General features: G+C 40.5%; 1 protein-coding gene across 21 annotated transcripts in view; it reads right to left on the bottom strand.

Moving 5' to 3' along the window:
- LIMCH1 (LIM and calponin homology domains 1) overlaps window positions 1–16017 on the bottom strand; it is a 356942-nt gene that overhangs the window by 97103 nt on the left and 243822 nt on the right. For all 21 annotated transcript variants that reach the window (XM_040238066.1, XM_040238069.1, XM_040238063.1 and 18 more), the window contains exon 4: window positions 5274–5380. In XM_040238066.1, the coding sequence (XP_040094000.1) occupies window positions 5274–5380 (107 nt within the window). The remainder of the gene's footprint in view (window positions 1–5273; window positions 5381–16017) is intronic.

The raw sequence follows: 16017 nt of genomic DNA, 5'->3' as shown, positions 1-16017 counted from the left end.
AAAATATAGAATGATAAGATGGGATTAAAATTCCATAGTACACCATGGAACCATGAATGTTTTGTAACATCTGGAAAATGAAGAATTCCATTTAAAACTAGGACTGTTTATATTTGTATAATCAAAGCTGAACTGTTCAAGTAAAATTTTGCCTAGGTTATTTATCACTGTAAACTGAAATCAGACTGCACTTCCCAAATCTTCTTTATACAAGTACTTTTAACAAAGGTCTAAAACTACTTAATTAAATAGACCTGAAAAATATATGTAGAAGAGGCAATACTATCCAAATATTTGTTCTTTCCTACTATGGACATAAATTAGTGTTGGGAATTAGCCCTTAACAGGAAAATATGCATGCTATGTTCAAATATACACACACGCATTCTTAAATATACAGAGACATTTATTCTCAAACTATAAACAAAAAAGCTACTTGGTGGTACTTTCTAAATATTCATACAGTGAAATATAAGAATTTCTTCTAAGTTATTCTAAGTTTTGTTTAGCATGTCAACAAATAAATACTAGGAAAACAAATGCTACATTTCTTTTTTCCAGAGAACTTCAGTTGGGGGTTGGGGAGGGAGAATGTAACTCTATTGAAAAAACTAGTCAAGAATTTCTTCAGATATTTAGATCACAATTACCTAACTGCTGCATATTCTGATCCAAAGTACAGATTAATGAACAGATGCCCAATTTTAAGCCAACAGAGACTGGAGGGAATGGAAAACAACATAGTCCACATCCAGGATATAAACCATCAACAGACACTCGCACTGTAAGAAGCAGTGGTCCAATTTGGACTTGATTAGGAGCGTGTTTAATACTCCCCCCCCCCGTTAACAGAAAGGATGATATGTCATTAACTGCTTAGGTGTTTGCTAGGATTTTAAAAAACTGAACAACAACAGCAAAACTAGATGAAAGCAAACAAAAATCTATTAAAGATTTGAATTTTTTTGTGAGAAACAACAGGGAACATAAGACTTTTTCTGCATTGACAATGAACATTTTTTGACTAAAATTGTGACCCGGTTCTGAAAAAAAATAGTCACACTTGGCACACACTAGGAGCTCACAAAACATTTGTTGAGTGACTTACATATAACAACCAATTATGTGAAAATGCTTCTAAATTTTTCAGAGACATCCTTGGGAGCAACCCAAAGGCTTCCTCCTTTCCATCCAGCTGCTGCAATTCTCTAGAATGATATTTGCTGCAAGCCCTTTTGGAATATGCTTTCATTTCTCACCAAGGTTGTCTGGCCCCCATTACAGGTAGAGTTCACGGAATTACACACCCCGTAATCATTTGCAGGTTCTCCCTCTTTCTTTCTTTCTCTACTCAAGTTACTTCTCAAAAAAAAAAAAAAAAAAGTAAGAAAAATTACCTATAAAGAAAGCTAATCTAAAGAGTACTTTTAAAAAGACAATTTGAAAAAGTATCAAAATTATATATGTACATGTTGGCCAATTTACTTTTCTGTACAGCAGAAACTGACATAGCAGTGTAAAGCAACTATACTCCAATTAAAAAAAAAAAGCATCAGAATTTTCTTTTTGGGATCCACCCCTCTACCTATTGCTTTCAGTACTAACTGGTGTCAACATGGTGTTTTCCATCTCTGCTAATGTTTGGCTCAACTTTCAGAGGGGAAAGCAGAAAAATATAGCAGTTTCTACTTTCATTTACCAGAGCTATGAAATCCACATATGTTACAAATGTCTCCAGACAGTACTAAGATAAACCAGCATCACTTACAGAAAAGTTGGGAAGCAGATAGTTCATTCCATGTCCCAATCCTCCTTAATGCTACAGAAGATTTTCTAAGTACCATAAATGAATTTATGGCATAATTTCAATATAAAGTTCTTTATGTTCTAAATATTCATACCGTGAAATAAAAATTCTCTCTCTATAAATATTCCTAATTCAACCTTGTATAATGCTTGTGGACCACCCCTCATACCACACTCATCCTTGCTCATTACCCTTCTACCACACTGGCTGGCCACTCTTCTTTCTCTTTCTAGACATCAAGTTTGTTTTTCTTCCCTAGCCTTTCTACCTACCCTTCCTCTGCCCTGAATACCCTATAGATCTTTGCATGGCTGGCTCTTGCTTTCCTTTCATGCCTCAGTCCTCAGCTGAAATGCTACCCCTTCAGAGAGACTATTCTTGACACCCTTTCTTTTTTATTACCCCTCAGTTTTGTTGAGCTATAATTGATATAAAACATTATATGAGTTTAAGGTATGCAACACAATGATTTGATATATATATATGTTGTAATTGTCACTATCTTTTACATCATTTATTTTATTACTATTTTATTTTCTCCTCAGCACTTATCACTCCCTGCAATTTTTAAAAATCTGCTTCTCATTTCTTGACACAGGGTATATACATTCCATGTGAACAGAAGGCCTATTCTCTAGTGACCAGAAAGGATCAGACACATGGTAGCTGCTCAGTAAATCTGTTGAATGAATGAAAAATATCAGTCATAGGGGAAAGCGATGGGCAAGTGTTTCATCACAAAAATAATAATAAAAGGGAAGAAAGTAAGAAATACAAAATGGGAGATAAATGGAAAGATATGATAAAGAAGGGAAGGGAGGCACTGGGACAAGGAGGCAGAGAAAAGAAGCAAAAGAAAGATAAAGGACAGAGGAAAGAACAGGAGAAGGGGAAGATGGCCTAGTCACTGAGAAGTGATTGTGTGCCTCTAGTCTAAGAGACTTTTTTTCCCTTTGGATTGCTTTCTGTGTCTTTGAATTAAAGTCTCTTTAGAAGTTGGTTGAACCACCTTCCCAGATCTGCACTGAGCAAGCTTTAGCTAGACTCATACCTGTAAGAATATTCTGTCCAATTCCATTTTACATATGAAGACACAGAGCCCTACTGAAGCAAAGGCTCTTGCCTTGGATTATAGACCTAAGGGGTAGCATATGTAGAGGCAGACCCTGGGTTTCCTGATGCCCAGGGTTTTACAGAAAAGCAATAAAGGTGATATGAGTTCTGAATTTCTAAAACTAATCAGTCTCAGAGTTCTCCTGGTTTAGTAACATACTGGTTTAGAGTGACTTAAAAAAAAAAAATGAATGCAGCTGCCAACACTGTCAAGTGAACTTTCCTTCACCCTCTAAGCAATGTGTGTGTGACTAATGATTACCTACCATGCCACATAGTTACTATTGTTTCTGGTCACTTGCCACCCAGGTGAAACTACAAATATGAGATGAGGCAGAACCTGAAACAATTTCCTAAGCTGAATAATGATTTATACAGGCTGGATTTAGGTGCAGAGCAAATGGAGCATGTGAGTACTAAAATGAGGTTTATGGTGCTTTCCATATTCAAATATCATAATTTTTATTCTGTTATTTTTGCCCTTAACTAAAGTTTTTCCATGAGAAATATTAAAGAGCAGTCAAAAGGTACAAACCTCTAGTTATAAAATAAATAAATAATGGGATTGTAATGTACAGCATGACAACTATAGTTAATAAAACAATATTGCTTATTTGAAAGTTGCTAAGAGAGAAGATCTTAGAAGTACACACTGCAAGAAAAATACACTTTACATAGTGACAGTTGTTAACTAGACTTACTGTGATAAACATTTTGCAATATACACAAATACTGAATCACTATATTGTACATATGAAACTAATATTATAGTGTATGTCAATTATGTCCAACTCTGTGTGACCCTATGGACTGTAGCCTGCCAGGCTTCTCTGTCCATGGAATTTTCCAGGTAAGAATACTAAAGTGGGTTGCCATTTCCTTCTCCAGGGGATCTTCCTGAACTGTGGTCCTGGAGGAGACTCTTGAGAGTCCCTTGGACAGCAAGGAGATCAAACCAGTCAATCCTAAAGGAAATCAACCCTGAATATTCATTGGAAGGACTGATGCTGAAGCTGAAGTGCCAATACTTTGGCCACCTGATGCAGAGAGTTGACTCATTGGAAAAGACCCTGATGTTGGGAAAGACTGAGGGCAGGAGGAAAAGGGGGCAATGGAAGACGAGACGGTTAGATGGCATCACCAACTCCGTGGACATGAGTTTGCGTAAACTCTGGGAGATAGTGAAGGACCGGGAAGCCTGGTGTGCTGCAGTCCATGGGGTTGCAAAGTGTCGGATATGACTGCACGACTGAACAACAAATGTCAATCATACATAAAAAGAAGGCACACTGACAACAGAGAAGTGATTTTTATATAGCCAGTCATGAATGACTCTCCCTTATTCTAGTCATAAATCATAAAATCCAATATAAACTCCAATTTGATTTCATTTAGTAGTTTCCATATTTCCCCCATCATTAAAAAGGCCAGTATCAGCAGGTAAATACCCCCAAATTTACATTTCTGAATTTTGGTGTCTCTCTTTCTTATGCCCTTCTATGATAAAATGACCCAAAAGTAATCAAAAAGAGAAGTACATCCAACCCAAAGATGCTATGTATGTAACTAAGCTTATTATTAAAGCATATTAATGCCAAACACTGTTTGACTAATTTGGAAAATGTTTTATATGAATTTGGTAGAGTCTGAACAACTTTTAAACCATAGGAAAGTTACCTCTACCATCTCAAAAGGACTTTTCATCTCATTACTCTGCTCACAGCTATTTCTTTACAGAGAAGCACATTGCCTTTTCTTTTACTATAACATTCTTTCCCAAGAATTCTTTGGCCCCGAACATGGCTCACTGAGTAGATACAGTCAACAATAGTCAAATGGCCAATGATCCATCTTCAGAGAACTTAATCACTGACACACAGGAGAAAACAGTTACAAATGTAAATGAAGAAGAGATTTTTCTATAATCTATTGCCCTCTTTGCATAATAAACAGAGTTCAGAACTGTTTAGGAGTTTGCAGTCTTCCAAGAGCCTATTCATATGCCCAAATGGAGCCAATAAAAGCTTTTTGTCTAACCCAAATAGATTCTGTGCATACTTCTCCTTGCCTCTCCCTCTGTTAAGTTTCACCTAAAAGTTTTCCTCCTTGTCTCTAAAATTCTAACTCTATATGTATGATTTTTGCATTTCAAAAAATTATGTTTGATCAGAATGAAAGTTATGCACAAGGGAAGGCCAATGTGGCTTGTTCTGAAAGCTGGATTTTCACCTTCACATTTCTATTTTATTAGGCATGTCCAATTCTCTGCCTCTTAGACCTTACAACATCATCACAAAACTGCAAATCAAACCATAAATGGGTTTCCCTTGAACATAAATCGTGCATGACTTACTTGACTGTTACTCTGTTGGATGTATCCTGTAGGTCACTTGGGTCAAAAAGTTGAGATTCTTTAAGGCCGAGCTCTTTACAACCTCTCAAGAATAATATGATATTGTCCTGGAAGAAAGAAAAGAAATCTAAGTCTATATTATATAATATTATTTCATGAACCAGTCTTTCCTCTTTAATAGTCCAAATCACTGGAGAGAAGACAATCATTAGGGCAGTCAGAGTCAGAATGAGTCATGGCTTGTTAGATAATAAAATCAAACTTTGTTAGGAAATTCTGGAGTAAACAGACACTTCAAACTTCTGAACCCACAGCTATATCAAATTCATTTTTCTTCCATTTACCTTTCATGTTGGTGTAAAACTGTAAGTTAAATGCCACTGAAAAATAAAACTTAGGACTTCCTTGGTGGTCCAGCAGTTAAGAATCTACCTGCCAATGCAAGGAACATGGATTCGATCCCTGTTCTGGGGAAGATTCCATATCCTGAGAGGTAACTACTAAGCCTTCACTTTTATGCCTGTGTTCTGAAACAAGAGAGTATCTCTTGCTTGCCACAATTAATGAGAGCCTGCCTGCAGTGCTGAAGACCCAACACAGCCAAAAATAAATAAATACATAATTTTTTTTTTTAATAAAGAAAAGTGTAACTTAGCGATTTGAGGGCAGTAGTCCCAGGTGGCACTAGTGATAAAGAACCTGCCTGCCAATGGAGGAGACACAGGAGATGGTGGTTCGATCTCATCTCTAGGTCAGCAAGATCCCCTGGAGAAGGGCATGGCAATCCACTCCAGTAATCTTGCCTGGAGAATCCCATGGACAGAGGAACCTGGTGGGCTATAGTCCATAGGGTCACAAAGAGTTGGACACGACTGAAGCAACTTAATACACGGTACTCCTATTGCTTCAAAGTTTTGTCCATGTCTTATTGCCTAGAATCTGGTTCAACATTTTTTTTTTTTTAAATAGGTTTTACTACCTAAGAGTCACCTTCAAGTTTTTCTTTCTAACTGATCTTCAAAAATACATCCTTCATCAGTGGGTTTCGATCAATAATACTTCTTTGTGGACTGTAAACTGAATTAAATTGGTGGGGGGCATCTAGACTTAACTAGAAGGGGAAAAAGAGGGGGCAAGGAAATCTTTTGGAAATAATATCAAAGACTTTCCTCATGGTGATTCATTTGTCTATCAGATACAAGTTGACTTTGGCCTGGCAGAGTAGCAGACACATTCAACGGCTGAGGAAGGCTCTGGTCTTCATCTGTTCGGAGTCATTAAGAATAAACAAATGGCTCTGGAAGGGATGGCAAATTGTGAGTCATCCTTTAGGAACTCTAGGACATTAGCTGCAGATTCATCAGTTATGTCTTCATAAAAGACTTTCTAAAAGACGAGCTAACTGGTTCCATCAGGTAGTTCAAACTTCAGGAAAGGAATGATGAAGACTGGTTCCAGGAGTCAGATCAATGTGAAGTGAGAGTGAAATCTGCTCAGTCATGTCCAACGCTTTGTGACCCCATGGACTAAACAGTCCATGGAATTCTCCAGACCAGAATACTGGAATGGGTAGCTGTTCCCTTTTCCAGGGAATCTTCCCAACCCAGGGACTGAACCCAGGTCTCCCACATTGCAGGTGGATTCTTTACCAACTGAGTCACCAGGGAAGGAAAGGCTATCTAAATGCTCTAGGACAGATGCTACAAAAATCTGAACTCATGGTGGTGGTAAATAAATCATATATTCGAAGTGCAATTTAACAAAGTGAACAAAAATCACTGTATTTCCCAAAGACCAGTGTGTAGGCAGGATTCTGCTAATAAGATGGCCCCCAAGAATCCCACCCCCTGGGGGACACACTCTATGCAATCTCCTTCCCTTGAGTGCCTGTGGAGCCTGTGCATATGGTAGATTACACTCTGTGATTATGTCATTAACCACTTGGCTCTGAGTTGATCAAAAGAAAGACGGCCTGATTGTGCCTGACCTCATCATGGGAGCTTTACAAAGAAGGTGAAGTCAGAGTTCCTGCTGGCCATAGGTTCTACAGCTGCAAGGAGATGCATTCTGTCAACAACCACATGAGCTACGAAGAGGCCTGGAAGACGCTCAGCTTGGACTTCAGCCCCTGCCAACACCTCAATTTCAGCACTGTGGGACCCTGAGCAAAGAGTTTAGTCACACCATGTCAATATTCTGATTATAGAAACTAAGACAGTCAGTGGATATTGACTGAAGATGCTAAGTTTATAGTAATTTTTTATGCAAAATAACAAGAGCAATAGCAATAAATTGCTAACCTTTATATAGCCTTTATTAAATGCCAAGCATTCTTTCAAGAATTTTACATATGTTAACTCATTTAATTCCTGTACAACCTTATGAGGTAGGTACTATGATCATCCTCATTTATAGATGAGCAGAGTGAGGCATGGAACAATTAAGCATCATTAAGGCTTCCCTAATAGTTCAGTTAGTAAAGAATCTGCCTGCAATGCAAGAGATCCTCATTCGATTCTTGGGTCAGGAAGATCCCCTGGAGAAGGGATAGGCTACCCACCCCAGTACTCTTGGGCTTCCCTTGTGGCTCAGCTGGTAAAGAACTGGCCCACAACGTGGGAGACCTGTGTTCGATCCCTGGGTTGGGAAGATCCCCTGGAGAAAGGAAAAGCTACCAGCTCCAGTATTCTGCCCTGGAGAATTCCATGGACTGTATAGACTGTGGGGTTGCAAAGAGTCAGACATGACCAGTGACTTTCACTTCACTTCAACCAGTGAGTGGTGAAGGAACAAAGGCTGCACAGCCAGGAAAGAATGGAGGTGCAAAAAAACATGGCAGACATGAGGAAATCAAGCATCAAATCTGAGGCTGGTACCAAAGGAAAAGGAGGCTTTGGAGTCAGGGGCTGATCAAAGGGGCCCTTGAAGGCCACAGAGGGCAGAGGGGTGGTGATGTGAGAAGTAAATGCCCAGGTCTGCAGCAGAAGTAGATTGTTGGGGGTAGGCAACACGGGGAGGAGATGTGCAAAGGAAGGACTTAAGAGGAACAAGGCAGGAGACAGGGAAACCAATGAGGAGATACTCCAATCTCACTTCCCCTCAATGGAGGCTGGCTCACCCCAGTAAGTTGTCTTTCCTGTGTCCCCGGATTTTTTTCAGTGGGTAAGAAGTACCATCATTCATAAGACCCATGTCATGTACAAGGCATATTGTAGACTGACAGTCTGAAGTCATCCATACCCTTCACAGTCTCTTCTCCAATCACTTTACATATTTTAAAATTATCCAATTTCTCTTTGGAGTTTTTCTATTTTGCATCCCACTTCCAGAGGTTTGTAGATGTTCAGATGAGTCTTTTGCAGGGCATGTAGCAATCTTGCTGGTTGGCCTATGAGCTCTGAGGGTTTCTAACCCAGAGGAAATTAAGGGATGGGTCTCAGAACTCTTTAGGAATCATCTGGGACCCCAATAATAGGAACAGAGGAGTGACCCCCACGTGGTCCCATCAGAGGTGCATGACTGTAGCACATGAGATTTTCAAGAAGGCGCGAAAGTGTTCTTCCCACGTGCACTAGCAGAAGTGCCCCGAGCACTGCTCTATCTTCAGTACACAGACTGCAAACACAGAAGCGCTGTGTTGCCAGTCGGGCAGAACGTTTTGGGCTGTGAGATTTAAATAACGGCAGGTCTCCTTCCAGTTTCATGCTGCAACCTAATGATGCTGGAGGGGAGCCAGACCCCAGTCAGGAGAAAAGCTAGAAGGAAGAGCCCCCTCAGCCAAGAGCTAACAAGGGCAGCGACCAGAGTGGGCAGGGAGGGCTGTGCCTTTAATTACTTAAAATGCATCCTGCAAATTCCCATCTGCCTTGCTCTTCACGCTGAGTTTTTTTTCACATTTACAACTCCAAGCAAAACTAACAACCTAGTGTCTTAGCTTCTGAAGCCAAGCAACACAACTGTGTCTCAATCCTGGGAAAGACATGGAGACACTGATTTACTGCAATGACTATTCTATTTAGCTCTTCAGTTCAGTTCAGTTCAGTTCAGTCGCTCAGTCGTGTCCGACTCTTTGCGACCCCATGAATCACAGCACACCAGGCCTCCCTGTCCATCACCAACTCCTGGAGTTCACTCAGACTCAGGTCCATCGAGTCAGTGATGCCATCCAGCCATCTCGTCCTCTGTCGTCCCCTTCTCCTCCTGCCCCCAATCCCTCCCAGCATCAGAGTCTTTCCCAATGAGTCAACTCTTTGCTAGTATTGCAAACTCATTAATTCTTAGGCTTCAAAAGAAGTTTTTAAAAATCTCTTCAAAAATGTCGATGTCATGATAAAACAAAAATTGGAGACTGAAGAGACATGACGACACATGTATCATATGACCTTTGACTGGATCTTAGATCCAGAAAGGAGAAGTACAATAAAGACTATAAGAGTTCAATTTAAAGGTGGACTGTTGTTGGATAACATTATTGGATGAAGGTTAATTTTCTTAGGCATGACGATGATGGTGTTGTGGTTATATGAAAGAATACTTTCATTTCTAGGCAAACGTATTTTTCAAGGACAAGTTATCATGTCTATAACATAACTTCAAATGGTTCAAGAAAATAAAATGTGTGTGTGCGTGTGCATGCATGGGCTTCCCCAGTGGCTCAGTGCTATAGAATCCACCTGCAACACAGGAGCCTCAGGAGATGCGGGTTCAATCCCTGTTTGGGAAGATCCCCTGGAGGAGGGCATGGCAATCCACTCCAGTATTCTTGCCTGGAGAATCCCATGGATAGGAGAAGCCTGGCAGGTTACAGTCCATAGGGCTACACAGAGTCGGACACAATTGAAGTGACTTAGGATGCACACACGTGTATGAATAGGAGAGATGGAAATAGATAGGGAGAGAGAGGATGCTATCTGTCGGTTATGGAGAAAGAGATAAAGCAAGTATGGCAAAAAACTAATAATTGGCAAATATAGGTCTCAAAACTTGGCCATTCTTTTTTTTACAGCCTGGTGGGCTACAGTCCAAAGAGTGGCAAAGACAGTAAATGTGGCATTGTGGGCATATGGTGGTCTCTGTCAAAATGACTTAACTCTACTTGCGTGCATGATTAGTTGCTTACTAATGTCTGACTCTCTGCGACCCCATGGACTGTAGCCTTCCAGTCTCCTCTGTCCGTGGGATTTTCCAGGCAAGAATACTGGAATGGGTTGCCATTTCTTTCTCTAGGGGATCTTCCTGACCCAGGGATCAAAACTGCATCTCCTGCGTCTCTGGCATTGCAGGCAGATTCTCTATCTGCTGAGCCATCGGTGAAGCCCCAACTCTGTCACTGTAGCCAGACAAATACGCAAACAAGTGGAAGTGTCAGCCTCCCTATACATTTCACTTACACAAGCAGGCATTGGGCTGGATTTGGCCCACAGGCTGTAGCCCACTGGCCTTGTCCTAGGTAACCAGTATTCCAGTATTGATTATGCTATCTATACATTTCAAAACTTTCCCAAAAAGTTTAGAGAAAAGGCTTTTAAATGTGTAAAAATGTATTCACTTCCATAGGGCTGTGAGTTCACTGGCAAAACCAGTTTCCTAAAACTGAAGGGAAAAATAACAGTTACCTCGGAGACAACTGTTGCAAAGTCTCTGAGGTAAAGGCTCCAGCACTACTGATGGAAAGTTTTCTATTTCTGGCTAATGGGAAAGTGCAGTAACATGAGTCTCAATTCAACACAGATGAGGAACATAAAGTTCCTGAAAGAGTCCATTTTGTGCTCAACCAATAGTAATGTATAGGTTTATACCTCTGTTTACCTAAGGACTATGCATTCACTCCTGGTTCTTGGCCCAGGGGTTTCCCGTGCCACTAATCTGTGGGCCTGTAGTGTGTATGAAAACATTTCCTGGGGGCCTGGGTTGAGGCCTGCGCTTTCAGCCCTCCCCAGGGCCTCTTCTCTGAGGAAACCCTGATGCTTCTCTCCCTTCCCTTCTTGCTCCAAACTCAAGATGAAGGAAGGCCAGGATGGTCTCCGCCTCCAGAGTTTCCCCAGCATATAGTAGGTACTTCCCCTGGTGGCTCAGAGGGTAAAGTGTCTGCCTACAATGCGGGAGACCCGAGTTCAGTCCCTGGGTTGGGAAGATCCCCTGGAGAAGGAAATGGCACCCCACTCCAGTACTCTTGCCTGGAAAATCCCATGGACGGAGGAGCCTGGTAGGTTACAGTCCACACGGTCACAAAGAGTCAGACACGACTGAGAGACTTCACTCCACTAAATATTTAAAACAAATTAAGCGCTGTGGTCATGTATGGATGTGAGAGTTGGACTGTGAAGAAGGCTGAGTGCCGAAGAATTGATGCTTTTGAACTGTGGTGTTGGAGAAGACTCTTGAGAGTCACTTGGACTGCAAGGAGATCCAACCAGTCCATTCTGAAGGAGATCAGCCCTGGGATTTCTTTGGAGGGAATGATGCTAAAGCTGAAACTCTAGTACTTTGGCCACCTCATGCGAAGAGCTGACTCATTGAAAAAGACTCTGATGCTGGGAGGGATTGGGGGCAGGAGGAGAAGGGGACAACCGAGGATGAGATGGCTGGATGGCATCACGGACTCGATGGACGTGAGTCTGAGTGAACTCCGGGAGATGGCGATGGACACGGAGGCCTGGCGTGCTGCGATTCATGGGGTCGCAAAGAATCGGACACGACTGAGCAACTGAACTGAACTGAACTGAAGCACTACATTCTAGGTACTTAGAAGAATAAAAAAAAAAAAAAACCTAAAAAATTCTGGTAGATGAAATGAGAAGGACTTAGAAGTATCTTATCTTCAGGATTAATTTTCCTGATCTATTGTATAGCTGGATTTGTTCAAGATACATGTAAACAGAGGGTTTGTTTAAGAAAAATTGTCTCATTTAACAATGGAAATGAGGGAACAAATGTACCATGGAACACAGCATACCAGTTTTGGGAGTCAGGAGGACTCCAGTTAGAATCCCAGCCTCATCCACAGACTAGTTACAAGGCCTTGGGTGTGGTTCCTAATATTTCTGATCTTTGGATTTCTAATCTGTGATGTGGGGGATGCCATTAATCTTATATGGATGACAGAATTATGAGAGTTGGACCGTAAAACAGGCTGAGTGCCAAAGAATTGATGCTTTCAAACTGTGGTGATGAAGAAGACTCTTGAGAGTCCCTTGGACTGCAAGATCAAGCCAGTCCATCCTAAAGGAGATCAGTCCTGGGTGTTCATTGGAAGGACTGTTGCTGAAGTTGAAGCTCCAATACTTTGGCCACCTGATGCAAAGAGCTGACTCACTGGAAAAGACCCTGATGCTGGGAAAGATTGAGGGCAGGAGGAGACGGGGACGACAGAGGATGAGATGGCTGGATGGCATCACTGACTCAATGGACATGAGTTTGAGCAAGTTCAGTGAGTTGGTGATGGACAGGGAAGCCTTGGGTGCTCTAGTCAGGAGGGTTGCAGAATCAGATGCAACTTGGTGACTGAACAACAACAAATGTATTGAGAACATAACCCCGTGTCTCTAGTGTTTCCAGACACTCATTATATGGATGTTATGTATTATTATGGCTTTATTGCCAACTCAGGTTAAGAAGGGACCACAGAAAGTGAGAAAACTCTATCCATCCACAAAAACCAGTATTTATAGCCCTTGCCGGTTACATGGGAGATTTTTTTTTCTTTTTTAAAAGGGTAGTTGCAATTACTGTTGTTTAGTTAGTTTTACAAATAGCCAACTTGACTTATACAGGCTGCCTTAAACCCAAGTGTAAGCTATGTACTAAAAGTCCATTTCTAAGAAGATGGCTTGTAGGTTATCATTTGTGATTAACTCACAGAATTAGTCTTTGCATGGTGGTTGCCAGTTTAGGCCAGAAAAACCTACTTAATCCAAAATGTAACTGAAGAGGGGTCTTAATTACACTATGGAACCTAACAGCTGAGTAGAACAATGTATCAGTTGGAAAGCTTATTCAGAAAGGCCTGCCTGTGCTCTAGGCTGTAGTCAGATAGAGGAGTCCAAAGGCCATAGCAGAGGCTTCCATGGCCCAAGGGGGCACCTCAGGAGGGAGGGGCAAGAGTGAGAGGAAAGACAGGCAGGCCCACAAATCATTCCCGTGCAGCCCCCGAGACACATCACTGTCTCACCTAGGCTCTCCCTACCGTCTTCAGAAGGCAGCAAGCACCTGCTTGCTACCTTTCGCTTTCTCAGCTGACATTTCCAACTGGCCAAGGGTTTCTCCTTTCCCTTGACCCATTGCGGGGCAACGTGTAGCTTCTCTCTGGCTCTGAGGAAGGCACCAGTCCTTAGTGGATCTCTAGAGAAACCAGACAGGGATTGAGAAGCCTTCTGCTCTACCCAGTCTCCTTGGCTTTATTTCCTTTATCGCCAACAGGGAAAGGCAACATGATGATGGATTTGGAGTTCACAGAAAATGAACGTTTAACGTTCATTTGGGTTTCAAATGAACACAGACGTCTATATTGCCAGGTATTTAAAATACAATATATATTTTCAGAACTAGATTAGAAGTTTCAAGCCTCAATTTTTTTTTTAAAGATCAGTAAAATAAGAAGCTTTCTAGACTTTTAGCAGTGATACTAGATGCTTCAATAAATCGAACTATGTCAAAGTTTTGAGTGAATATAAATTAGAAATCTAGCATTCTATTCATACTAAGTCAAACAAGTGGAATCAAAATGTCACAAATTTTTTAGCTAGGCAAAAAATATTAAATTTTCTAAAACATATATTATACATACTATTTAGAATATGTATACAAAAGCTTTTCTGCTGTGCTTGATAAAGGCTTGGGAAAGAACTTTAAAAGAAAAAGAGAAAGAGAAATTGGAAAACAAACTAAATGAAATGGAAGCACTGAATATGAAATAAAAAAGTGAAACAAGCTAGATAAAAGTAAAAGATCATCACACAGTCCAGTTTTTAAACATGGCTGCCCATTAGAATCACATCTGGAGCTCTGGAGAAAAAACAATACCCGGGCTTCTTAGATATACCTATCATTTAAAAGTGTACATTGAATTTCCAAATACATGGGTTTTTAAAGTATCTTTGATATTACTTCTCATATAAATGCTTTCTTCTCTGCAATCATCCTCTGTTTTTTCAGTCTTGTAACCTTAAGGCTTTCCATGGCTAAGTCAAAGATCTCTCTTGGTAAATGTCACACTGCACTTGAAAATATGTGGATTATTTTCAAATATCTTTTCATATTGATTTCTAACATAATTCCACAGTAATAAGAGAACAGACTCTGTATGATTTCAGTACTTTAAACCATGAAATTTTTCACCTTGTTTTATGTCCCTGGATATGTTCCAGTGTCTCCTGGTTTATAATCTTTAGGAACTTGAATAGAATTTGTACCCTGCTGTTGTGTTAACGTTGTATACATCTTAATTATGTTGAATTGATTCATAGGACTTTTCAGGTCTACTATATCCTTCTACTTTTCTGACTATTCATTCTATTAGTTTTTGAGAATTTGATATTGAAACTCCAGCTAAAAATCTTAATTTATCTACTTGAAAAATAATTGTAATATACAATGAAACTATATGTAACTTTGTTTTGTATTTTCCAAGTCGCCTATAAATGTTATCATATTTTCATAATTAAAAAATGTAAATGCTATATATATATATAAGCCTCTGAATAATTTTCCATTTCTATAAAGGAAAAGATTAGGTGGAGGGAGCACAATGTAAACTGACGTTACATCTGGTGAATTTATTATCTTAACCCATTTTCTATAGTAAATATTTGCTTCCAAAATCTTAATAAGGATTACGGTTGCTCAGAAGGATTTGCAAGCATATGAGAGAAGATCCAGACTTTTCTTGAAAATCAATAACTAATAGCAATGTTACTTTTCCATTCTATCTCTAACGCTTTTTTTCTTTTTAATGGTTTTTGCTTGGTTTCCTGCATTTGAAGCAAACAAATTCCCTCTAACAGAAGTGCAATTATGAAATTCAGAACTTAAGGAATACATTACCAAAATATCTGCAGGAACTTACCCCACAATTATTAGAATCTAGGGATTTCCTGTACCTGCCGTGAGTTCATGGTCGCTCTCCTAATGTGCAGGGGTTCCAGCCTGGCTCCATTAATTGGCCCATGTCCAGCCACAATCAGTACTCGCCAGACTTTCACCGCACTTGAGTTTGCCAGGAGCACTTAATGAGGATACCAGGCCTTCCACTGAGAGGCAAAGGCGGCTCACTCTGCCTGGGGGAATTCTGGGGAAGTCTGACCCAGAAGGTGGCCGCTGGGTTGCTGCTTGCAGAAGAAGAAAAAATGTTATGGATGGGAAGTGAGCAGAAGCATAGTGAGTTGCAAAGAGAGAATGGGGAGGGGAAGAGAGTTCTGCAAGGTAAGCTTGGGAGAGTTCGTGAGAGCCTTGTGAAGGATTTGTGAAGCCTTGTGAATCACTGTTCTCTAGGCATTGGGGAATCACGTCCAGGTAACAAGGACAGAAAGAGTCCTGCGATCGACCTCTATTTTAGGAGAATAAGTTGGGTGGCAGCAGGAGAGAGCCCCTGGGTGGAGGAGAGGGTCCGTTCAAAATTATAAGAGCTCTGGGAGATGTGGAAAAGCCTGAACTCATTCAGAAGTACTGAGTTAGCCAAAAAAACTCATTTGGGATTTTCCATAGGATGAAATGGAAAAACTCAAATGAACTTTTTTGCCAACTCAAC

This window comes from Oryx dammah, unplaced genomic scaffold (genome assembly GCF_014754425.2).
Source record: "Oryx dammah isolate SB20612 unplaced genomic scaffold, SCBI_Odam_1.1 HiC_scaffold_3, whole genome shotgun sequence".
Lineage (NCBI taxonomy): Eukaryota > Metazoa > Chordata > Mammalia > Artiodactyla > Bovidae > Oryx > Oryx dammah.
The sequence above is the reverse complement of the archived record's forward strand: the minus strand, read 5'-3'. Positions and strand labels throughout refer to the sequence as shown.